General features: G+C 45.8%; 2 protein-coding genes across 2 annotated transcripts; both read right to left on the bottom strand.

The window, feature by feature from the left end:
* Nucleotides 1–6,939: 6,939 nt before the first annotated feature.
* On the bottom strand, nucleotides 6,940–10,732 carry LOC110121857 (keratin, type I microfibrillar 48 kDa, component 8C-1). Its single transcript, XM_020869146.2, has 7 exons — nucleotides 10,339–10,732; nucleotides 10,052–10,134; nucleotides 9,554–9,710; nucleotides 8,631–8,792; nucleotides 8,411–8,536; nucleotides 8,018–8,238; nucleotides 6,940–7,372 (listed from the first exon to the last, which is right to left on the bottom strand). The coding sequence occupies exons 1-7, from the start codon at nucleotides 10,684–10,686 to the stop codon at nucleotides 7,219–7,221; spliced, it is 1,251 nt and encodes a 416-aa protein (XP_020724805.1). The 5' UTR covers nucleotides 10,687–10,732; the 3' UTR covers nucleotides 6,940–7,218.
* Nucleotides 10,733–18,845: 8,113 nt separating this feature from the next.
* LOC110121854 (keratin, type I cuticular Ha8-like) lies at nucleotides 18,846–26,280 on the bottom strand. The gene is made up of 7 exons (XM_020869144.2): nucleotides 25,852–26,280; nucleotides 23,568–23,650; nucleotides 22,424–22,580; nucleotides 21,949–22,110; nucleotides 21,739–21,864; nucleotides 20,841–21,061; nucleotides 18,846–19,262 (listed from the first exon to the last, which is right to left on the bottom strand). Exons 1-7 carry the CDS (start codon nucleotides 26,278–26,280, stop codon nucleotides 19,142–19,144), a joined length of 1,299 nt encoding a protein of 432 aa, XP_020724803.2. The 3' UTR covers nucleotides 18,846–19,141.

Here is a 26,280-nt window from a genome sequence, read left to right as displayed (position 1 = left end):
AAAAAACTTATACACTGAAAACTGCAAATCATTGCCAAAAGAAATTAAAGAAGACTTTCCAAGAAGCAACAGTTAGAACCAGACATAGAACAATGGACTGCTTCAAAATTGGGAAAGGAGTACGTCAAAGTCATATATTGTCACTCTGCTTATTTAATTTATATGCAGAGTACATCACGGAAAATGCCAGGCTGGATTAATCACAAACTGGAATCAAGATTACTGGCAGAAATGTCAATAACCACAGATATGCAGATGATACCACTCTAATGGGAGAAAGCAAAGAGGAACTAAACAACCTCTTGATGAGGATGAAAAAGGAAAGTGAAAAAGTTGGCTTAAAACTCAACATTGAAAAAACTAAGATCATGGCATCAAGTCCCATCACTTCTGGGGGAAAAGTGGAAACAGTGGAAGATTTTATTCTCTTGGGCTCCGAAATTACTATGGACAGTGGCCGCAGCCACAAAGTTAAAAGATACTTGACCCTTGGAAGAAAAGCTATGACAAACCTAGACAGTGTATTAAAAAGCAGAGACATCCTTTTGCACAATGAAGGAAACTATAAGCAAGATGAAAAGTCAGCCTTTAGAATGGGAGAAAATAATAGCAAACGAAGCAAGTGACAAAGAATTAACCTCCAAAATACACAAGCAACTCACGCAACTCAATGCCGGAAAAATAAACGACCCAATCAAAAAATGGGCCAAAGAACTAAACAGACATTTCTTCAAAGAAGACATACAGATGGCTAACAAACACATGAAAAGATGCTCAACATCACTCATTATCAGAGAAATATAAATCGAAACTACAGTGAGGTACCATCTCACACCAGTCAGAATGGCTGCTATCCAAAAGCCTACAAGCAATAAATGCTAGACGGGGTGTGGAGAAAAGGGAACCCTCTTACACTGTTGGTGGGAATGCAAACTAGTACAGCCACTATGGAGAACAGTGTGGTGATTCCTTAAAAAACTAGAAATAGAACTGCCATACGACCCAGCAATCCCACTGCTGGGCATACACACCAAGGAAACCAGAATTGAAAGAGACACATGTACCCCAGTGTTCATTGCAGCACTGTTTACAATAACTAGGACATGGAAGCAACCTAGATATCCATCAGCAGTCAAACAGATAAGGAAGTTGTGGTACATACACACAATGGAATATTACTCAGCTACCAAAAAGAACACATTTGAGTCAGTTCTAATGAGATGGATGAAACTGGAGCCCATTATACAGAGTGAAGTAAGTCAGAAAGAGAAATACCAGTACAGTATATTAACACATATATATGAAATTTAGAAAGATGGTAACAATGACCCTATATGCAAGGCAGCAAAAGAGATACAGATGTAAAGAACAGACTTATAGACTATGTGGGAGAAGGCAGAGGGTGGGATGATATGAGAGAATAGCATCAAAACATGTATATTACCATATGTAAAATAGATGACCAGTGCAAATTTGATGCATGAAGCAGGGCACCCAAAGCAGGTGCTCTGGGACAACCCAGAGGGATGGGGGGTAGGGAGGGAGGTGAGAAGGGGGTTCAGGATGGTGGGACACATGTACACCCATGACTGATTCATATCAATGTATGGCAAAAACCACCACAATATTGTAAAGTAATTAGCCTCCAATTAAAATAAATTAATTTATTTTTTAATGAAGAAAAAAAAGCAGAGACATCACTTTGCTTACAAAGGTCCCTATAGTCAAAGTTATGGTTTTTCCAGTAGTCATGAAAAATGACTATAAAATAATTTATAGTCATTTAGATGAGAGAGTTGGATCGTAAAGAAGACTGGGTGATGAACATTTGATTCTTTCGAAATGTGGTGCTGGAGAAGACTCTTGAGAGTATTCTGGACAGCAAGGAGATCAAACCAGTCAATCCTAAAGGGAATCAATCCTGAATATTTGTTGTAAGGACTGATGCTGAAACTGAAGCTCCATTATTTGGCCACCTGATAAGAAGAGCCGATTCATTGGAAAAGACCCTAATGCTGGGAAAGATTGAGGGTGGGAGGAGAAGGGGACAACAGAGGATGAGTTGGTTGGATGGCATCACCAACTCAATGAGTCTGAGCAAACTCCAGGAGATAAGGAAGGACAGGGAGATCTGGGGTGCTCAGTCCATGGGGTCAAAGAGTCAGACATGGCTTAGCAACTGAACAGCAACAACACTGTAAATGGAAAGGCATTCCATATTTAGGGATTGGAAGATTTAATGTTGTTACAAAGATATTATCGCCTAAAGCAACCTACAGATTCAATGCACTCGGTATCAAAATTCCAGTGATGTCTTTTGCAAAATGGATCATAGACCTAGACATAAGAACTAAATCAATAAAACTCTTAAAAGAAAACGTAAGAGAAACTCTTCATGACAATGCATTTGGCAATGATTTCTCGGCAATGACACCAAAAGCACAGATAGCAAAAGGAAAAGTAGGTAAAATGAACTTTACAAAAATTAAAAATAAAGAGAGACTTCCTTGCTGGCCCAGTGGTTAAGAATCTGCCTGCCAGTGCAGGGGACCTAGTTTCAATCCCGATACATCACCAACTCAATGGACATGAGTTTGAGCAAAATCCAGGAAATAGTGAAGGATACGGAAGCCCAGTGTGCTGCAGTTCATGGGATCACGAAGAGTTGGACACGACTTAGTGACTGAACTACAACGGAAGATTCCACATGCCTCGGAGCAACTAAGCCTGTCTGCCACGACTACTGAGCCCATGCTCTAGAGCCTGGGCTCAGCAGCTACTGAAGCCACTGCAATGAGAAGCTCATACTCCAAAACTAGAGAGTAGCCCCCACTCACCATTACTAGAGAAAGCTCGTGTGCAGCAACAAAGACCCAGAGCAATTAGCCATAAAAAAGAACGAATTTGAGTCAGTTTTAGTGAAGTGGATGAACCTAGAACCTGTTTTACAGAGTCAAATAAGTCAGAAAGAGAAAAACAATTATCATATATTAACGCATATATATGAAATCTAGAGAAATGGCATTAATGAACCTATTTGCAGGAAAGTATGGAGGCACAGATATAGAAAATAGACTTGTGGACACAGTAGGGGAAGGAAAGAGTGGGAAGAACGGAGAGAGTAGCACTGACATATATACATTACTTTGTATAAAATAGATAGCCGGTGAGAAGTTGCTATATAACACAGGGAGCCCAGCTTGGCACTCTGTGATGACCTAGAAGGGTGGGGCTGGAGGAGGGGAGGGACACTCAAGAGAAAGGTGATACATGTCTAATTATGGCTGATACGTGTAGTTGTATGACAGAAACCAACACAGCATTGTAAAGCAATGTTCCCCCAATTGAAAAATAAATAAAAAAAAAAACAATGCAGCCATTAAATAAATAAAGCTTTAAAAAGAGAAAATGAAAAGAATGAAAAGGAAACCCACAGAATGGGAAAATAATATTTTCACCAATCATATATCTAATAAGCGATTAATGTCAAGAATTTATAAAGAAGTTCTACAACTTTTTTAAAAAACAGAAAATGAGTATTGGGGAGAAATTCGAATGCTTGCACATTGTTTCTGGGAATATTAAATGGTGCAGCTACCATGGAAAAGAGTCTTGGGTTTTCTCAATTAAATATAGAATTACTGTATGATGCAGTAATTCCACATCTAGATACACACACACACAAACACACACACACACACACACACACACACACAAAAACACACACACACACAAAATGGAAAGCAGAGACTTGAACAGAAGACATACGTTCACCAATGTTCATAGCAGCATTAGTCACAACAACCAAAAGTGGAAATAACACAAAATATCCATTAGTGGATGAACAAACAAACAAAATGTTTTATATATATATAATGAAATCCTTATTCACTCTTTAAAAGAATTTGGAGGTGATGATGACAACTATGGCCATGGTACTGGTTATAGAGTGGAGAAGGCTATGGTGGTATTGGACCAGAATATGGTAACCAAGGTGGTGGATATGGTGGCGGTGGTGGAGGATATGATGGTTACAATGAAGGAGGAAATTTTGGAGCTAACTATGTGGTGGTGGAAACTATAATGATTTTGAAAATTATAGTGGACAACAGCAATCAAATTAAGCCCCATGAAAAGGGGTAGTTTTGATGGAAGAACCTCGGGCAGTCCCTATGGTGATAGTTATGGATCTAGTGATGGAAGTGTATGGTAGCAGAAGGTTCTAAATACTCAGAAGAAAAGGGCTACAGTTCTTAGCAGGAGAGAGAGCAAGGAGTTGTCAGGAAAGCTGCAGGTTAGTTTAAGACAGTTATCCCAAATGTGTTAGAGGAACTGTAAAAATCTGCCACAGAAGGAACGATGATCCACAGTCAGAAAAGTTACTGCAGCTTAAATAGGAAACCCTTCTTGTTCAGGACTATCATAGCAACAGTTTGCAAAAAGTGCAGCTATTGATTAATGCAATGTAGTGTCAATTAGATGTACATTCCTAAGGTCTTTTATTTGTTGTAGCTTTGTCTCTTTCTTTTCATTACATCAGGCATATTGCCCTGTAAATTGTGGTAGTGGTACCAGGAATAAAAAAAAAATAAGGAATTTTTACCTTTAAAAAAACAAAAGAGAAAAATTTCAGTACATGTTACAACACAAATGAACCTGAAAACAGTATACAATGAAAAAAGCCAGATACGAAAGAATAAATAATGTACAATTCCATTTCTTTATACAAGGTACCCAAAAGAGTCAAATGCTTATGGACAGAAAATAGAATAGACATTACCAGTGGCTTGGGGCAGGGGAGTTTGGTCAGTTACTGTTTAGTAAGTCCAGAGTTTCAGTTTGGGATGATGAAAAAATTTCTAGAGATGGATAGAGGTGATGGTTGCACCACAGTGTAAGTATACCTTATGCCACTGAGTTGTACACTAAAATGAGTTAAAATGGTAACTTTTATGTCATCTGTATTTTACCAGAAATTTTTTAAAAGTCGGGGTGTTGGCAGGACTGTGTTCCCTTCTGGAGGCTCTCCATTAAAGTTAAATCAAGATGCCCATTCTTGTTGAATATTGATGTCATGGTCAGCGCTCAGATTTGCCTGCAGTGCCAGCCTGAGTATTCACAGTGCCAGGGACTAGTTTATAATAGCAGTAACTGGGGATTAGATTTAGATAAAAGATCCCTTTTAAGACTTTATAAACAACCTACAAATAGGGAAACAGTGGAAACAGAGGCAGACTCTATTTGGGGGGGCTCCAAAGTCACTGAAGATGGTGACTGCAACCATGAAATTAAAAGATGCTTGCTCCTTGAAAGAAAAGTTATGACCAACCTAGACAGCATGTTAAAAAGCAGAGACATTACTTTGCCAACAAAGGTCCGTCTAGTCAAGGCTATGGCTTTTCCAGTAGTCATGTACGGATGTGAGAGTTGGACTGTAAAGAAAGCTGAGCACTGAAGAACTAGTGCTTTTGAACTGTGGTGTTGGAGAAGACTCTTGAGAATCCCTTGGCCTGCAAGGAGATCCAACCAGTCCATCCTAAAGGAAATCAGTCCTGAATATTCATTGGAAGGACTGATGTTGACGGTGAAACTCCAATACTTTGGCCATCTGATGCGAAGAACTGACTCATTTGAAAAGACCCTGATGCTGGGAAAGATTGAAGGTGGGAGGAGAAGGGGACCACAGAGGATGAGATGGTTGGATGGCATCACCAACTCAATGGACATGAGTTTGAGTAAACTCTGGGAGTTGGTGATGGACAGGGAAGCCTGGCAAGCTGCAGTCCATGGGGTCACAAAGAGTTGGAGATGACTGAGAGACTGAACTGAACTGAATTGAAAACAACCTGCAGCCAGGACTGTATCTTTCATGATGTGTCTCTCCCTTCCCCACCATCCAGGGCCTACATAGAGTAGGTATCCAGCAGGTACTGGTTGGACTGAATAGAAAAATGTAGGAGTATAAACAGAAAAGCTGGTGGGGTCTCTGAGCCCCAGAGCCCCAGAGGAGGGGCAGCAAGCTGCTGGAGCCCAGGCTGGTTATGATCCCCAGGAAGGAGACCAGGAGGAAGGAGGAAGTCCAGGGCACAGCAGGCAAGCCAGGGCGCCCATTCACTGTGTGATCCTGAGGCTGCCTGGACCACCAGTAACACAGGTAATACAGTGCCAGATGTAAAACTTCCTGCTGAGTATAGAGTGAAGTAAGTCAGAAGGAGAAAAACAAATATTGTATATTAATGAATATATATGGGATATAGAAAATGATGCCTATGAACCTATTTGCAGGGCAGGAATAGAGATGCAGATGTAGAAAACACACTTGTGGACATGGCCAGGGGGAGAAGTGGGATTGATTGAGAGAGTAACATTATCATATATATGCTACCATGTTTAAAAAAATACAGCTAGTGGGAAGGTGCTGCATAGCACAGGAAGCTCAGCCCGGTGCTCTGTGATGACCTTGAGGGGTGGGATAAGGGCGTGTGGTGGGAGGGAGGCTCAAGAGGGAAGGGCTGTATGTATACACGCAGCTGATTCACCTTGTTGTTCAGCAGAAACTAACAACATTGTAAGGCAATTATACTCCAATAAAAAAGAAAGAAAACTTCCAGCTGAGAAAAGATGAGATTTGCATAGCCTCTTTCCAACCCCCAGCTCATGCCTCTTCATTTTAGTTTCGGATACAATCAACTCTAGGAGATGCCCTGGTCAAGAGGGGTGAGGGAGAAAATCCAAGAATGGCCAAGGGGAGATGGAGCCACACTGCAGTTGTCCTGCCCTCTTTCCTGCCCAACCTTGACCAGCCGTCTGCCCACCAGGCCTGGAGGAGCTTTCCTATCCAAGAATCAAGCCATTATATGTAAGGTTCTGCTTTCAAGTGGCCTTTTATAGACTGCTCAAGCAATGGTGAGACAAATGAATACCAATGAGAAAGGCATGTACTTTGCCAAGGAAATTGAGTTTATTAGGTTACAAGGGAGGGTTGCTGACACGTGGGCAGGCTCTCTGGACAAGCCAAGAGGAAACAGTCCCCAGTGAAGGAAAGTGTGGGCAGGGATCATCTGGAGGAGGTCAGGTGAGCTTCTGGTTTCCCCCCCTGGGGCAGCTCCAGCCATGCACATTGTGTTTTCTGGCTTGTTTGGTGGAATGAACCAGAGCCAGGTCATAGCTCCAGAACCCTGGGCCCTGTCTCCTTGCTCCTCGGGGAATTGCTGGACTCTAGCGCACGTAGGAGTTGCAGGGCCCACAGCGGGACCGGGGGACACAGGGCGTGCAGGGGGCAGCAGGAACACAGGGGGTGCAGGGACTGGAGATGCAGGGTGCGATGGTCTTGCCGCATGCATTGGTCGTGGCACAGGGATTGCAGGGCAGCCTGGAGAAAGGGAATGATATAAATTGAGGGAGGCTTGTGATGTAACCAGAGAGACCTCAAGACTGGACTGCCCATTGGGACTTGACCCGACCTATAACAGAGAAGGTCACAGGCTCACCTGATACAAAGCTCACTATCAATGTTAATGGTCTCCCTGTCATATGCTATCAAAAGTGCTGGACAGAGACACAAAAACTCTGGTCTCAGCTCCCAACATTGTCCATTCCTAGTTGGTGACCTTGGATAAGTCACTAAACTTCTTCAAGCCCCAATCCCTTCATCCATAGAATGATGAGAATACTGATCCTGTCGGCCTCATGGTTAACTCTAGCAGCAAATGAGGTAGCATTTAGAAACATACCCTCTACACAGTATGGTATTACAAAATGTAAGAAATGTCATTGATCACATATCAATATCATCACAGTAGACTGCAGAGTTGGCTGTACAATTTCAGTGTATCCCTCAAGCAGTTCATGCTATTTTATGTTTTAATGTTAACCACATTGCTTTCTGAGCTCTGTTTGAGCATGTCTGGTGTGAAGGCATAATTTCCTCTCCAAAGTATGCAGTCTTTGCCTGGAGTCCAACTAAGAAGTACGCCTATGTGCACATGGCTTCACCAAACACCTGCTCGGTACTCACTTGCAGTCCTCGCTGTCCAGCAGCCCCCGGTACGTGTTGATCTCACACTCCAGCCGGGCCCGCACGTCCAGCAGCACCTGGTACTCCTGGTTCTGCCGCTCCAGGTCACTCCTGATCTCCGCCAGCTGTGACTCCACGTTGCCGATCAGGCCCTGCACCTGGGCCAGCTGGCAGCTGTAGCGGGCCTCCGTCTCCGTCAGGGTGTTCTCCAGGGAGTCTCTCTGTCAGAGGGAAAGAGGAGGAAGGTCACAGAGCTGCTCCTTCAGGGGTTTCTCCATCACTTCCAAATAAGTCACAAGCTCTAAGAGTTCATGAGAGGGTGGCCTGGAGGGCATCCCAGTGCCCCTGACTCCCCAACCTCACCTCCTCACCAGGAGTCTCATCAATACCCACCAGGTTGTGCTGGGCCTGCAGTTCCACCTCCAGGGCATTGACCGTGCGTCTCAGCTCAATGATCTCCGTCTGGCAGGACTGCAGCTGCTCTGAGCTGGACACCACCTGCTTGTTCAGCTCCTCAGTCTGAAACACCAAAGTGCAGAAGACAGGATCAGACCCCACCTGAAGGGCCCCAAGGAGCTGAGGATCCTGAGAGACCACGTGCTGAGCTGCTCACCTGCCTGATGTACCATTCCTCCACATCCCTGCGGTTGGTCTCCACCAAGGCCTCATACTGAGCCCTGGTCTCGTTGAGGACGCGGTTGAGGTCCACAGTGGGGGCGGCGTCCACCTCCACGTTGAGGCGGTCTCCCAGCTGGCTCCGCAGGGTGTTGACTTCCTGTGGATGCAGAAAATGCAAGAGTGACTGTCCTCGATGAAGAGTGGAACCTAAGAAATGGCACTGCTTGTTGACATCCTATTCATCTATTTCCTTGGAAAAGGAACTTCTAGTCGAACAGCTATGACAGCAGAAGGTAAAATGGTCTGTGTGCCATGTGTTCAGCTCCTTGTGTCATGATCCTTGGATTCAAAAAAAATTTCCAGGGGTTTGCTTGGGGGCTATTCAAGGATGTATAAATGCCCAAATTTCCCAGGTTGTAGATTGGTGGCAGATAACCCCATAAATAAAAATAATTGGCTGTATAATTCAGATTGTATATCAAACCATTCTTACCATCAAGTAAGATATTGTCATGACCCCTCCCAGGAGACAGAAGGAACCCTGGATCATTTTTCATCAAGACTTTGAAAGAATAGAGACTTTGATTCACCAGGACTGATATTTTGGCTTTGGGTAAGAGAGATGGCTTCGAATGGCATATCAGAGCAGTGCTGGGACTTCTACAAATCAGCAGCCAACCACAAGCCCAGGGAGGTGCCTAGGAAACTAAAGTGATGCCCCAATTTCAAGTGAAAGATACAGCTTATCTGGGAATATGGATAGATTTCATCTCCTAATGTTTTCTTTCATCATGAAATTTTGGTGTTTTCAGAGAAATCTGAAAGATTCTTATCCCTGATTCCACCACCCCAAGTCATTAAAGCCGCCCTAGGCCTGAGGCTGAGTCAGGCTTCTTCATTTCTCATCTCTGGTCTCACCTCCTCATGGTTGCTCTTGAGGCAGATTAGCTCCTCCTTCAGGGACTCCACCTGGGCCTCCAGGTCAGACTTGCACAGGGTCAGCTCATCCAGGATCCTACGCAGGCCGTTGATGTCTGACTCCACCAGCTGCCGCAAGCCCAGCTCTGTCTCATACCTGCACAAGGACAGGGTCAGAGCGGTAGCTAGCAGACCCCAAAGGCTCACAGGAATGATCTTGGATAACCCCAATCACCTTGCCTTCCCCCTTCGGCAGTGAGTAGACCCAGGAGACAGAGGCAGGGTGCTGGAGGCTCAGTCAAGACCCAATATTGATCCCGAAATTGACTTAAGTCCTCATCTACTTTTGTGCCTCCTTTGTTTGGTCCCCCCAATCCTCTGCAGACTCCTTCATGATTGATGGATTGACTGCTGTTCAGTCAGCCATGGAAAACCCTCTTCTTTCATGAGAGACTGAACAAAAGGAGCGGGCACCCATGCAAAATCTGAACCACTTACTTGGTCCTGAAGTCATCTGCGGCCAGCTTGGCATTATCGATCTGCACCACCAGTCTGGCATTTTCAGACTTGGCACACAGGATCTGGGGAATGAGAGGTTGCTGGGTGAGGACTGGAAATAGCTACAAAATCATTAACTTCTTTTAAAATGCTTATAAAGCCATTTTGAAGGTAAAAGGAGGAAGTAAGAATCAAGATGGCCTAGATGCAAGAAACACAGTTCTCTCCCCCAGATTGAGAATCCTGGTGCTTGCCCCCTGCTTAGAGATGACAGCAAGGCCCCTCACCTTCTGCTGGAGCTCCTCAATGGTCCGGAAGTAGGACTGGTAGCTGGGGCACAAGAGGGGCTCCTGCTGCTGGCTCCGCTCCAGGATGCGGCTCTCCAGCTCCGCGTTCTCCCGCTCCAGCTGCCGCACCTTCTCCAGGTAGCTGGCCAGCCGGTCGTTCAGGAACTGCATGGTCTCCTTCTCATTGCCATTGAAGGAGCCCTCGCAGAACCAGTTGCAGCTGCCCACATTGGCAGGGATGTTGCAGGCCCCGGGCAGGGTGGTGCCACAGCAGCTGGGGGGCACGCAGGGCCTGGAGGAGCAGCTGGAGCGGAAGCTCAGGTTGGGCAGGCAGAAGTTGTAAGACATGGTACTGGAGGGAGAGAGGTGTCCAGCTGAACACAGAGTCCAAGTTCTCCAAAGAGCTTGTGAGCCTTCTGACTCTGTGGAGCATTTATACCCCATCCCCAGAGGGTGTGGATACAGTATGTAATGTCTTTTTTCTTTTTATTTTTTTCACTGCTTTTCAAATTCCCTTCCCTTCAGTCTGTTATTGGCCTTCCTCAGAAGAGTCCCTTGTCCCATAAATTTTTTTACTTGGCTTCCTGTTAAGTCAGAACTACTCTTCAGGCTGTGCACCCATGAAATCAGAGTCTTGCGGTAGACCTTCAAAGAAGCCACACGGTCTAGCCCGAGGATCTGCCCTTGTTAATTGGGAGTTAGTCCATCCAATGACATTCTTTTGTGTTACGTGATCTGGTAAAACCATGATCAAATTCGCCTCCTGGCCCACCTGGCATTTCCAGGGAGGAACTAGGATTGAATCAAGGAACAAGTTGCATTAAGGGTCAGAAATGGGTTCCCTTTCCATCTGCTTTGAGACAAGAATCCTTCAATGATGTAGCATCCAAGCCATAGAAGACATGAGGTGGATGAGAGTTGACTCGGGCCACAGCCAAGAAGGATATTGGTGTAATGCTACCTACCACTCAAAAAGACTGTAAAAGGAAAAGAATCTAAAAAAGAGTGGATATATGTATGTGTGCAGACATGCTCAGCCACTTCAGTAGTGTCCACCTCTTTGTGATCCTAAGGACTGTAGCCTACCAGGCTCCTCTGTCCATGGGATTCACTAGGCAAGAACACTGGAGTGGGTAGCCTTGCCCTCCTACAGGGGATCTTCCAGACCCAGGGATCAAACCCGGGTCTCCAACATTACAGGCAGATTCTTTACGGCTGAGCCACTGGGGAAACCTGGATATATGTATATGCATAACTGATTCACTTTGCTGTATAGCAGAAATGAATGTAATATCATAAAGCAATTTCCCTCCAATTAAAAAAATAAATTTAAAAAAGTAATAAATTTTAATTAATTAAAAAAATAAAATTTAAAAAGGTCTGTAGAGAAGGGAGTCCCTTGGAAGCCCAGTGGTTAAGACTCCACACTTCCATTGCAAGGGCCATGGGTTCAATCCCTGGTCAGGGAACTAAAATCCTATATGCTTTGAGGTGTGGCAAAAGAAAAAAGGACTGTAGAGGAATTTTAAAGATAGAGGCTTTGATAATTAGTTTGAGAATGAGAACAAGGAAGATTCTGGAAGAAGAGATCATTTAGAAAGAAGGCTGAGAAAATGCAAGCTGAGAAATCCATATAAATGCATTAAAACTAAGGAAGTCTCTGGAGGCAGGTGTGAGAAAGGAATACGGCTAGGCTTGCAAAACTTTTCCAGTGAGGTATCTAGCCATTGTGTTAAAATAGAGTAAGTGGTAAGTCTAGGAGATGGTCCAAAGGAGCCCCTCAAGCATGAGAATTTCATGTTGGCTTTAACAGAAAATGTTTTAAAATTTCCAGTTAGACTTTCTAACGTTTTGCCCAATTCTCCAAGTATAATTGACACGCCAGGAAGATGCATCGTACCCTGTCCCAGGCTCCCACCATCAGCCTTACTGGGTTACCTGCTACCTGGTTTAAGAACCAAAGGTTGAAAGGTGCCAAGGGAGGGGGTTCTGTGGTCATGACATTGAATCCAAGGACCTGGGTACCCAGGAGAGAAAATGAGGAGACACAGCTAATGGGAAATTTGCAAGACAATCTTGGAGTCACTGAAGGCACTAGAAGGTCTGAGGAAGGGGTGACCAAAGTTCTGAATATAAAAATGTTGTACCACCTGCCCCTTGGGGCGCAGAGCCCCAGCCTCCGCTGTGGCTTTGGATGCCCTCCAGAGGCAGTTTTATTGACAGCTTATTGGAGTCCTTCCCCGCCCCCCCCCACCAAGCAAGCTTTCATGATAGTATTCACGTGGTGCTCTGCTTTGTCTCGGATGAAAGGTCCTTCATCTACCCTCTCTCCAAGGCCATTATCACCACTTACTATAACGCCATTCAGACCAAAAGCTCCGGACTTATAATAAAATCAAAATCTCTTTGTTTTCCTCCAAGGCAATTAAAGGGGGAGAAATAGGTGGGTCCCGAGGCAAGCATCACTGAGACTTCCCAGAGGAAGGACTCAAGGCCAGGATCTCCTTTCTCACTCATCCAGGCTTGGGATGAGTGGAAAGCCCTGTGAATCAGACTGATGGGCATTTGCTCCTTGGGAACAGCACAAGCCTGCTTCCCCATTCTTGTCAGCCTGCTCCAAAGCACTGGCTTTCCAGCAAGGCACCACAGTCCTGCCTTCCTCCCCACCCAGGGAGCTCATACTAAATGCCATCAGCATCCTCCAAGCTCTTTGGTCTTATGTACTGATTGGCCAGTGCAGCATCATGGAGGCTTTAAGCAAAGGAGAATGTTTAGGTTCTAAGTATAAGAAGATTCAAGGATTGAGACAACAAAGCAGACATATCTTGCATACAATGCAGAAAGAGCCAAGAAATGGGGAAAAAAGGGAAGCAGGGAGAGATGTGTTTAATAAGAAAGATAAGAATACAAAGAAGAGGCAAGGAAGGAACCTGGAAGGAATCCTCAGAACCACAACGGGTCATGTTGATCAGACGAAGCTAGCCCATCTTCAAGTGAGGAACCTGGAGGATGGAAAGCTGAGAAGTAACCAAGACAACATAAATGAAGGTACCGAAGAGTGGTCCACCCTGATGAGTGTCCTGAGAGATGTAAATGGAGACTCAGAAGAGATCTCCAGACATGGGACCATAGTTTCTGAGACCTCGGACAGAAGTGACATGGTTGCAAGATGTCCAGACCAGAGCATCACCTCTATGATCCAGTCTGAGATTTGTTCGTGGCTGAGAAATGCACTGTTGTCTACATCCAGGCTGCAAAATGTCTAAAGGGGCCCTGATACCTGTCCCTGAATAATAGAGTTATGTAGAAGAGAAAGGAAGAAAGGAACTGGGGTAGTCACACCTGTACATCTTCAGGTCACCATCAATCGGCAACCACAGAGAAGATGCAGCAAAGAACAGGTTACACCTGTTACCTGCTGGCTTCTCCTGGAGATTCCTTTTTTCCCTGCAGAAGATGAAATGGCACAAGAATTCAGGAGGGAGACAGTGGACAGAAGAACTGGTAAGTAAACAAAAATGCTACCATCCCTTGTAAATCTAGCTCCTTTCTTGCAATGCTTTCAAAATAGCAATAGACTTATGTGAATTTCCTTCTTGAATTAGTGGGGAAGATGGGACTCGAGTGGCTTCCCTGGCGGCTCAGACAGTAAAGAGTCTGCCTGCAATGCAGGAGACCTGGGTTCAATCCCTGGATTGGGAAGATCCCCTGGAGAAGGGAATGGCTACCCCCTCCAGTATTTTTTCCTGGAAAATCCTGTGGACAGAGGAGCCTGGTGGGCTACAGTCTATGGGGTTTGCAAAGAATTAGACATGACTGAGCAACTAACAATTTTCATGGGACTCCAAGATTATAAGGTCTCCATGGTCTCACACAGATTAGGAGCAGACTTCACGTACTCTCTTGATCTCCTAATTGAAATACTTTCAGAGTTTATTCACTCAGAGAGAAACTGAGCAGTCCTGGACTATCAAACCCACAATTTTGCTTAGTTCAGTTTTTTCAAAGCACATTTAAAGAGCAGCTTCTCCATGCTGGGCATGGGATGAAATTGAAACAGAATAATCACAGTTCCTGTAGCAGATTATCTTTTTATGAACAACTCAAACTAACATGGGTCCCCTAAATATATGAGAAATGACAAGAAGATGAGGAGAAGAGATATTTTAAAGATATACGGACATTTGGAAATTTATTTGTATTTAATGGATTTAGAAAGGTGTATATATGACATTAAGGGCAGTAACCACTTTCTGAACTTCTACTAAGTGCCTGGCATAGTCCTAGGACTGTGGGATGGGGGGCAGAGGGCCAGAGGTGTGTGGGGAGGGGGTACTTGTGGGGGACAGGCAGATGATGTGCTCTCAGTCCCGCTGAGCAGGCAGTCAAGTCTGTAACTAACTCTAATGTACGGTAATATAATTGAGCTGTTCACCTCCCCTCAAAAAAAAAAAAAAAAAACAATTCCTTCCTTCCCCCACCTCTTTTCCCACACTGGTTCCTACCCCAAACTCCAGTCAGGCCATTTCAGCCCAGTTCATGATTCTCAGCCAGGAGGTGAAGGATGAGGCCATTTCAGACTATCTCCTTGTCCCCTACAGGAGATTTATTGGTGACTCTACTCTCTAGGTAACTCAGAGGTTGGCTTCAAATAACTGATCTCACTAGAACCTTAATCCCTTTAAGAATCTTTTCTTCAACCAGGCTTGGTAATGAGTTATTTTATTTTAATATCGGTTCTTGTTGCTTGGTGGTTCTGCAGCATCCCCATAAGATCTGTGGTCATTGGGATGAAGTTTCAAAGCAGGCGAAAGAGGCTTCCAGGGATGGGGCGTGTGACAGAAGATAGAAAAGAGGCAATGCTGAGTCAAGCATGTGTAAAATCTTCCTCTTTCTAGAAAAGGGAACAATATTAGAAAGGAGAAATGGAGGTGATGGGTGACCCTGCTGGTAGGTGGACACAGTGGCCACCCTCAGAATCAGTGAGATACTGGTGGTGGAGGCCTCTTGGCAGAGGACCTTGAAGCTCATGTAAATGAACAAACCACATGTTTAGGATGCCTGGCAAGCTGGGGGAGGAAAGGGGAAGGAAGGCAAGAGAGGTTTGGGTACAAAAAAATAGCCTAAAGGGGGAGCCTCAGCTGAAGGAGGCCAGGAGACTCAACCTGCAATGTGGTGGGTGGAGAGGATGTTGCAGGGTAAGAGGATGCACTGGGAAGATTATCCTTTTGGTGATGCCCAGACGCTGCAAAACCCATCTCAGTCATCTCCCCCCAGACTTATTGCTGTTATTCAGTCACTCAGTCGTATCCAACTCTTTGCGACCCCATGGACTGCAGCACACCAGGCTTCCCTGTCCTTCACCAGCTCCCAGAGCTTGCTCAAACTCAAGTCCATTGAGCCAGTGATGCCATCCAACCATCCAACCATCCCCCTAGCCTTGGAGAGTGTCTATATCTAAAGTTTTATCCAGAGGTACCTCCAGTAAAATTCTTGGCAGTTTGGTTCAGGGTAATGCGCCAGGAATGAGAAGACTTGGATTTGAGTGAGTCCCTAACTTTGAACTTCTTTCACTGCAAAGTGCAGACTGTGGAACCTGTTCTGTCTCTCTCAGGGTTTGGGGGTGGGGGCTCAAGTTGGATAACAGATATGAAAGTACTTTGTAAATGGAAATGATGAACATACATACAGGGTTCTATTTCTCTTCTTCTCTACCTGAGTGGACAAAGTGGTCCTAGTGTTGACGGAGAGTAACTGGCCTTCTTTGATGATTTCCCACCATCAAAATCGCCAGGGTCCTCATGCTATTTTCAGATACTATAGAACTTTCATTCTTTGCACCTACCTTTTATGGCATAAATTCTCAGATATGAAAGAATTCTCAAGCACAAACACTGTCTTATTCCCTTCAAGGAAAACAAATCAAAACATTGGTGTGATTACGGTTCTGTTGTCCTGCTGACACAAATGGAGACTTGGCCTCTGTACAGCACAATGGTTGAAAGAACAGTTGCTGGAGGCAGACTATCTGCATCTGAACCCTGGCTTCCCCACTGAGTCGCTGTGTGTCCTTGGGCGTGTTATTTAGCCTTTCTGAGTTTTGGTTCCTCATCTGCAAAACGGGGATAACAATAATATCAGCTTCATAGGATTGCTATAGGGTTAAATGAGTATATGTATGTAAACTTATCCCTAACTTAAATTAGTGCCTGGCTAATTAGTAAGAGCTCAGTGACTGTAAGCATCAATGATGATGATAATGATGAAGATATGTAATGACGATGATGATGGTAGCAATGGTGATGATGGTGATGATGATGAAAAAGATAATTGTGGTGGTGATGGTAGTGATGATGGTAATAATGGATTGTTTAGTTTCCAGGGAAGCTCTTCACACCTTCCCAAGCATAATTATCTTTTACCCAGCATTTCTTCCCAAACCACTTCACACATTCACACACAGACACTCACACACACACAAAATGTCTCATCAAAGCTAATATTTTAATTATAGATGACAAGGCATTGTATATGAACTTAAGAAACACAGGTCAGTCACCTTGAGGCCGCACTGACTCATTTCATGTCCCCAGAAGAATCTCTCCACCACTGAATGACTCACCTCCTCTCCATATCCCTACATGGGAAGAACAATGCTTCCTTCCTCTCTCATGGTGTGAGAGTAAGTGGCTTTATTTTGTTAAATGGCTTTGAACTGGTTGGATGAAAGGAGTTACTTAAGTACAAAGGAAGAAGCAAATGTATTTGGGCTGGGGAGCTAAATTAAGACTGATTGAGATTGGTCTTTCTTATTGGGACCTACTCTTGGATATGTGTCTCAGGGATGCATCGCCTGTGCCCACACAGCTCTACACTTGGGAAAAGAGCAGAGGCACAGTGAAGGGGCGGGGAGGGGAGGGTGAACAGCCTCTGACCTTCCAGAGCTTCCTATGATGCAAGTCCTGATGGCTCCCAAGTAAATCAGTCCTGTCTACAGAGACAGCGGCCAACACGTAGGTTTCCAGGCTTGAGAGCAGTTGGAGGCACAACAGCCAGGTTCTGACTTAAAACCTCTCCATCCCTGAGACTTGGGACTGTGGTCACTCCTGCAGATGATGGGCTGGACTTGGGAGCCATCAGCTAGACTTTGTAAATTTCTCAGCAAGCTACTCTGATTCAGAGAGCTCAAGGAGTAGAGGAAGACAAGAACCAGCTGCTGGATTCAGTGTATTAGCTCTGCTTGTAGTTTCACTAATAATAAGACCTAGAAAGCAGAAAGTCATCAATTTGAGGGGCTAGAAGACCCTCTACAATCATCTTATCCAGCTCCATCAGATACCTGAGTGACTTCTTCAATGTCTTCACCGCACGGTTATAAAAGCCCTCTTTGAATACTTCCAGTGATGCGTGACTCACTACTTACTACTTGGCCAGGTCTGATGCTGCTTTCTGGAGACATGCTCTTCTTAGCCATGGCTTCCTAAATATGGAGCTTCTGGTTCATGTGTCTATTGACTAGATTTCCAAGCTCAGCAGCCAGAAGGACTTGCCAATGGAGCCTGTAGGGGAGCTTGGGTGGGTGAGTTTGGCCTTTTCTAGATTGATATAGTGACCAGCTCAGCAATTATCATTGCTTAACATGTTAACCACTAACTCAATGGGATCATGAGTTCCTCATCCATGGGATCAGGAGAGTAAGGCCCATCCCTTCTACAGTGATCTCACTTCCCAAATAAACCCCCTAACAGTGGTTCTTAAACTTGATTATGCATAGAATCACCTGGAAGGCTCAATGAAACAGACTGCTTATTCAGAAAGCCTGGGGATGGGGCCCAAGAAGTTGCATTTCCACCAAATTCTCATATGATGCTGGTATTACTGGTTGGAGGACCACAATTTTAGAACTACTATCATAAACATTCTCACGTTTAATTTTTGCCTCTTCAAAGCTTCCAAAATATGGACTTTGGATATAGTTCAAAGAAACTGGGCTTCAAGCCTTGATTCCCAGCTGAAAATGGTAACAGCCACTCCCTCTTTGCAGGGTTTTTGTGGGACCCTGTGTCCCAGTGTTTATAAAGCCCCAGCACGATGCCTTGCTCATAATGAGCGTGTGATCACAAAAGCCTACTTTAAGGAGAGTATTCTGGAGGGGCCAGCAGAACCTCTGACCTGAGTTTTTCCTTTGCTCAAGGACCAGCTGGCTTCAGCCAGATAAAAAGGTGGGTACGTGGGGGGTTATTTAGTCTGTATGTTTAAAGCTCTGCAGTCTGGCTCTGTGATCATGCTTGGTCTGGTCAAGAGCTAGGTATCTCTCACCTGTGCCATTTTGCTGCACTTTCATGTTTTAGCCACAGTCCTCACTGGCTTTGCCATCTCCCAGAACCACCCTGGTGAGTAAACCACAATCTCTGCTTCTACGTGAGTGACTGGCTCAGGGAGCTCTGCAGGATCACTCTCAGCATCGCTCAGCATGGGATGAAGGAACAGACCCTCAGGCACTGGGCTTCTTATGCTGCAGAAATGAAGTTTATTAGCAAATTAAAAGCAAGGTCTGAAAGACCAGGAGGCAGCAGAAGAGAGAAAATAGAGCAGTCAGGACACTCTGAAAGGAGGAAGGACAAATCCAAGGGCCAGGGCTGAGCAGCTGGACCAGAAAGCCCATCAATAGAGAAGCTCTGCCCGCCTTCAGTCTCCCCCTAGGCTGACTGGGGCAGAAAGGCCTGGGGTGGCAGGCCTGGAGGACGGAGCCAAGGAACTACAGGTGTTTGCCATTTTCTGGCTCCTCCAGGTGACGAGTAATTCAGCATCGAGGTGATGAGCAGGGCCCAGAAGGCCCAGAAAGGCGGGGAGAACAGGAGGTACAGGCTGAAGGGCCCACACAGGTGCTGGAGACTGGGGTCGCACATGGGTTGCAGGGGAGCCTGTAGAGAGAGAAAAAAAAAAGTGTTTAAACATTGGCATGAACTGTGGTGCTGGAGAAGACTCCTGAGTCCGTTGGACAGCAAGGAGATCAAACCAGTCGATCTTAAAGGAAATCAACCCTGAATACTCATTGGAAGGACTGATGCTGAATCTGAAAGTACAATATTTTGGTCATCTGATGCAAAGAGCTGACAACTGGAGAAGTCCCTGATGCTGAGAAAGATTGAGGACAGAAGGAGAAGGGGGTGTCAGAGGATGAGATGGCTGGATGGCAACACGCTTACAATGGACATGAACTTGGGCAAACTTCAGGAGATGGTAAGGGACAGAGAGGCCTGGTGTGCTAGAGTCTATGGGGTCACAAAGAGTTGGATATGACTGAAAGACTGAATGACAACAATGAATGACAAGTACATGAAAGTCCAAAATAAATAGGCACTTTAGAACTGAAAGAGCAGGGGACTTCTCTCATGGTTCAGTAGCTGAAACTCCATGCTCCCAGTGCAGGGGGCCTGGGTTTGATCCCTGGTCGGGGAACTGGATGCCACATGCCTCAACTAAGAGTCCTCATGCCACAGTGGCAGAACCCACATGCCACAGCTTGAAGATCCTGCATGCCACAACAAAGACTGAAGATCCTACGTGCTGTAACTAAGACCTGGTGCAGCCAAATAAAAAAAAATTTGGAAGCACAAAGCAGAGCTTAGGCCATACAGGTCCCTCTAAGCCTAGAAAGGGGAGGGAGGGACTGTCCCGAGTTCTCAGTGAGGCTGTAGCCAGAGCTCAGAGCGCCTTGTTCTAAGCCAGTGATCTCTCCCACAAGGAAAGGAACACAGCAGAGAGAAAGGCAGAAAACAAGTGGAACAGGAACAGGCCAAGGCCAGCCACTCTCTCAATCTAAACCCAGCCCCTAGGGGCTTCCCAGGTGGCTCAGAGGTAAAGAATCCACCTGCGGACACAGGAGACCCAGAAGATGAGGGTTTGATTCCTGGGTCAGGAAGATTCCCTGGAAAAGGAAATGGCTACCCACTCCAGTATTCTTGCCTAGAGAACCCCAGAACCCAGAACCCCAGGAGCCTGGTGGGCTACAGTCCACTGGGTCACGGAAAGTCGGACACAATTCAATGATGAAACAACAACAAAGCATTTATAAACACAGCCCCTGATCCTGTTCCTGACTGCTCATGGGGTATACCATCTGTCCACCTATGTCATAGTGCTACTGAGAAACTAAAAATGAGGTAATAGGTATCAGTGCTCCATGCAATATTTTTAAATGCTGAAAGTGACACTCCTGGGATATTCCAGAAGGAATTTAGCAAAACCTAAATGTACTGGACCCTCAGTATGTTAGCCCCTGTGGGAGTGACTAGCACCTAGAAGTGTAACATGGATGGCATGAGTTTCAGAATTCTTACACACCTTCCTCTGTGTCCAAGCAGCACCAGGCTTGCTGGGAGGCAAGTTTGTCCTCAGAGGTAGAATCTGCAATGCCACTCCCTCCTTTTAGTTCATTCCCAATAAGAGGTTTCTGCTTTTACACATGATATTGACATAAACAATATCAGGCTACATACTTGCAGTCCTCGTTTTCCAGAAGGTTCCGGTATGTGGCAATCTCACCCTCCAGCCGGGCCTTGACATCCAGTAGCACCTGGTACTCCTGGTTCTGCCGCTCCAGGTCAGCCCGGATCTCAGACAGCTGCTCCTCTACGTTGCTGATGAGGCTCTGCATCTGGGCCAGCTCGGTGCCGAAGCGGGCCTCAGATTCACACAGTGAGTTCTGCAGACAGTCCTTCTGCGATACCAAAGAAAGAGGGGACGAGGTTAAAAGCCACGGACCCTGTCCTCAACCCCTTCAGACCATGAGACCCCAAGCCGTCGTCAGGCCCAGAGAGCAAGTCCTCAGCAGCAACAACTAACAATGCACTGTGGCTCTTCATCATAGACCTTAGGAGAGGTTTGCAGAACCTCCCTCACTGCATGAATGTTCATTTCCTCAGCATCCACACACACTAGAGAGTTCTTGCAAAGGCAAAGAAAGTAAAAGTCACTTAGTTGTGTCCAACTCTTTGCAACACCATGGACTATACAGTTCATGGAATTCTCCAGGCCAGAATAATGGAGTGGCTAGCCTTTCCCTTCTCCAGGGGATCTTTCCAACCCAGGGATCAAACCCAGGTCTCCCGCATTGTGGGCAGATTCTTTACCAGCTGAGCCACTCCCAAGAATACTGGAGTGGGTAGCCAATTCTCTTCTCCAGTGGATCTTCCCAACCCAGGAATCGAACCGGGGTCTCCTGCATTGCAGGAGGATTCTTTACCGACTGAGCCATCAGAGAAGCCCAAAGGTAAAGAAGTCAAGGTAAAAGGTGGGTCCTTAGACGATATCTAAGTGAGGCATGTACTGAACCTGGGGACTGCCCATGAGGAGTGGGAGCCCACCTGAGTCTTCCACACTCCCAGAGGAACTCACCAGCGTGTGCTGAGCCTGCAGCTCCACCTCCAGGGTGTTCACCGTGCGTCGAAGCTCCAGGATCTCCGACTGGCAGCATTGCAGCTCCTCTGAGCAGGACATGGCCTGCAGGCTGATGCCTTCAGACTGTAAGCACAAGCACATGGAGAAGTGATCACCTCCCTGGCCAGATGCAGCGGATCCCTCCCTGCTCTGCAGCACCGCCCTCACCTGAGTTTGGAACCACTGCTCCACGTCACGGAGGTTGGTCTCCACCATGGCCTCGTACTGGCCCCGCATCTCCTCCAGCACCCTGCCCAGGTTCACAGTGGGTTCCACGTCCAGCTCAATCTTGAGCTTATCTCCCAGCTGACACTTCAGAGTGTGGACTTCCTGTGGACATAGGAAGACATCCCGTTGGTGGGGCTCCTGCTGGCCTCCACTCAGAGCCTCAGCTCCCACTTCCCATCCGCTCCAGCGATTTCCCTGCACTCCTCTGAGGATGAGGCCCTGCCTGCATCAGTGTGGTAGTTTCCGAAGCCATTCAGTGGGCCACCTCCCTGTGAAAGCCAGAACTCCCCTTCAAGGCTTAACCACAAGGCACAAGCATCTACCCCGAGCAGGAGGAAGAGCCTCATTGCTTCCTCTGAAGAAGCCTGAATTCACCCCAGGACATCTCCATGTGCCACCCAAAGGGCCCCTGCACCTGCTCATGGTTCTTCTTGAGGCAGAGCAGCTCCTCCTTCCGGGACTCCAGCTGGGCCTCCAGGTCAGCCTTGGCGAGTGTGAGGTCATCCAGCACCCTGCGCATCCCGCAGACATCAGCCTCCACCAGCTGGCGGAGGGAGTGCTCTGTCTGGAACCTTCAAGGGCAGATGCAGAGATTGGGGTTAAAGAGAAGAGAGCCCATGGGACACAACCCACAGGGTGACTCGCTGGCCTTCCCTCTGCTGTCCAGTTGTGAGTTGGCATTGCCTGGGTCATGCGCTCACAGAAACTGTAAGGTGATTCTCACTCATTCAACACTAAGCACCTAGGACAACCAGGCAGAGTGGCCGGTCCTGGGGATACCAGGGTGGTCGGCGGACAGTGCCACTCTCAAGGGCAGATGGCCAAAGTGGAAGCAGCGGAGTAGCCATACAAGTGGGCTCACTGCAGACTCTCATCTTCCATGCCCCCCGACTGAGATGGACCCTGGACTCTGTCCCAGATTAGGAGCCAAGGATGGGAGGAAGCTTCCTTCACCCTGGGGGAGTGAGGCATCCACAGTGCCCAGAAGAAAGACAATAGAATATAATGTCCTTCCTGCTTCCCCGCTGGGCCCTCTCAGGGAATGTAAACCCTCTGACCTCCACAAGGCTCCAGACTCCCGATTTCTATCATGAATTACTAGTACTCACAAACTGGTGGAGCTGCATTGTGGAGATACATCTTATACCAAGGCAGTAGAATTTCTTAGGAAATGACCTTGGGTAGGAAACAAGGTGGTGAGTTCTGGTTCTATTGCTCAACAGCCATGTGACTTCCAGTTGGCAAGTCCTCTCAGGGATCTGGACCCCATGTCCTCAGAAAGCAGATGCCAGCACTGCCCTGCCCACCTCACTGGGTTCCTCTTACATAGAATCAAGTGGAGGAAGCGTTTCAAATCACATTATAAACTATAAAGGCTAAACAATTGCAGGGGGCCAGGGGTGTTTTCTCAAGACCTTGACTTAATGCCCTCTGTTTATGTCAGCTGTATCTGTTGGTTTGGGATCTTGGTCGATTGCATCTCTGATACCAGGAGCATCATCAGAGAGACATCAAGGTAGGCATCTGGCTCCTCCCCTAAGTGTGCTACCCCAACTCACTTGGTCCTGAAGTCATCTGCAGCCAGTTTGGCATTGTCTATTTGCACAACCAGCTTGTTGTTCTCAGATTTGACGCACAGGATCTGGGGAAAGAAAGTACGCTCAGGGATTCATTTATTCCCAGCATCACCTATGGCCTCAGTCAAAAGAAGAGCCATTGGCTGGGTTCAATCTACAACATCGCCTTGACAACACAAACTCCCAAACGCATGAGTGATGCTGGTGTGGCTGGGAGGGGCACACGCAAGAGGACTCATGACAAAGGGGGAGGTGTAGAGCCAAAGGAAGCAAGAGGTGGGAGATACTAGCAAACTGAACACATAGCTAAGACTTATTAATTTGCCAGATCTGAGGCTTAATCTGATACAAACAAGAAGAGCTAGAATCTAGGCCACAGAACGATGGGTTGGTTATGAAAGTTTCAGATAAGATGGAATCCATTCTTTTTAAACTTTTTTTTCCTTGAAATATAGTTGATTTACAATGTTGTGCCAGTCTCTGCTATAGAACAAAGTGACTCGGTTATACATATATATACATTCTGTTTTATATTCTTTTCCATTATGGTTTATCACAGAATATTGAATATAGTTCCCTGTGCTATATATTAGAACCTTGTTGTTTATCCATTTTCAATGTAATGATTTGTCATTATCAGCCCCAAACTTTTAGTCCATCCCTCTCTCTTCCCACCATTCCCTTGACAACCACTAGTCTGCTCTCTATGTCTGTGAGCCTATTTCTGTTTTGTAGATAGGTTCATTCTGCCATATTTTAGATTCCACATATAAGTGATATGATATAGAATTTGTCTTTTTCTGACTTACTTAGTGTGATAATCTCTAGTTGCAACCATGTTGCTGTGAGTGGCATTATTTCACTCCTTTAATGGTTAAGTAATATTCCATTTTGTATATGTACCACATCTTCTTTATCTATTCATCTGTTGATTGCCATTTAGATTGTTTCCATGTTTTGGATATTATAAATAGTGCCACTATGAACATTGGGGTGCATGTATCTTTCTGATCCTGAATTATATTTTTGTCTGGGTATATTCCCAGGAATGGAATTACTGGATCATATGATAATTCTATTATCATAATTCTATTCTGTTAGAATTCGTTTTCTGGGAATCTCCATACTGCTTTTCATAGTGGCTATATCAACTTACCCTTAAGGTAGGATCCATTCTTAATAAGTTGTCTCTACCACTGGTTGGTCAACCTCCTCAAAGTTCTTCTCTGAATCTAGCCATAGCTCCATGGCCCTTATTTTGACATTCTTTGTCTTTCTGTCTCCAAAACTAAGTAAGCTCCACAGAAGCATTCCATTTATAATGGAAGGGCATAGCAGATATACATAAGAGATTAATGCTACTGAATACACTGGCTCTTAAAGGACGTTAGAACATATATTCCTGACCCCTTTAACTGCAGCAGAACTTAATTTGCACTGTTTTTGCAACTGCAATTGAGGAATTGTAAGGACTGAAACTAAGCGTGAACTCAGAATCCCAGAGAATCAAATGCTGCATCTTATCCTTTACACATTCACATTCACCTTCACTCAAGAGAATCTCTTCCCTCCAAGTCTGGGGTTAGCAGATGCAAACTATTATACAAAGACTGGATAAACAAACTGTACAGCACAGGGAACTATACTTGATATCCTGGGATAAACCATAATTGAAAAGAATATTTAAAAGAATATAGGGACTACCCTGGTGGTCCTGTGGTTAGATTTCTGCAGGGGATACAGATTTGATCCCCGGTGGGGGAGCTAAGATCCCACATGCCTTGCAGTCAAAAAACCATAACATTAACAACAGAAACAATACTGTAATATTTCAATATTTTTAAAAAATTATCCACATCAAAAAATTTTAAGAATATTAAAAAGTATATATGCATAAGTTAATCACTTTACTGTACATCAGAAATTAACAGAACATTGTAAGTCAACTACACTTCAATTTTTTTAAAAATCAGTTACAGCTGATTCGACCATCAATCCAGGCCCTGAACATTTAGTGCAAAGGCCAGTCATCTTTTTCTGTAAAAAAAGCCAGACAGTTAATCTTTCAGACTTTGCAGAACATGAATCTCTATCAGGACTACTGGACTCTGCCATTGGAGCAATAAAAGCAGCCAGAGACAGTACCTCAATGAATGAGCATGGCTGTGTACCAATAAAACTTTATTTACAAAGTCAGGCAAGAGGTTGACTTTGGCCTAGGAACTGTTGTTTGCCCACCTCTGATGGGAAGCATCACAAACCTCACCTTCTGCTGCAGCTCCTCGATGATGCGGAAGTGACTCTGGTAGTCCGGACACACGGTGGACTCGGGGCATTTGCTCAGCTCTCGGATCTGGCTCTCCAGCTCCGCGTTGTCCCGCTCCAGCCCGCGCACCTTCTCCAGGTAGCTGGCCAGCCGGTCGTTCAAGAACTGCATGGTCGCCTTCTCGTGGCTGTTGAAGAAGCCTTCGCCGAAGGTCCCGCAGATTCCGATGTTGCCTGGAATGTCGCAGGTGCCCGGCAGGGGGCAGGCAGCGTCGCAGCTGTGGGGCAGACAGAGGCTGGGTCGACCGAGACGGGTTGTGCCCACTCGGACTCGATTGGCGTGTGCCAGGGTGGCCGAGAGGCCCAGGGGGGCGGCCCCGGCCTGTGAGAGCGGCCCACTGAGGAGAGAACTGCAGCTGATGGAAGTCAT

Source organism: Odocoileus virginianus, chromosome 17, assembly GCF_023699985.2.
Source record: "Odocoileus virginianus isolate 20LAN1187 ecotype Illinois chromosome 17, Ovbor_1.2, whole genome shotgun sequence".
Lineage (NCBI taxonomy): Eukaryota > Metazoa > Chordata > Mammalia > Artiodactyla > Cervidae > Odocoileus > Odocoileus virginianus.
Note: the sequence above shows the minus strand (reverse complement) of the source record. Positions and strands in the feature narration are given on the sequence as shown.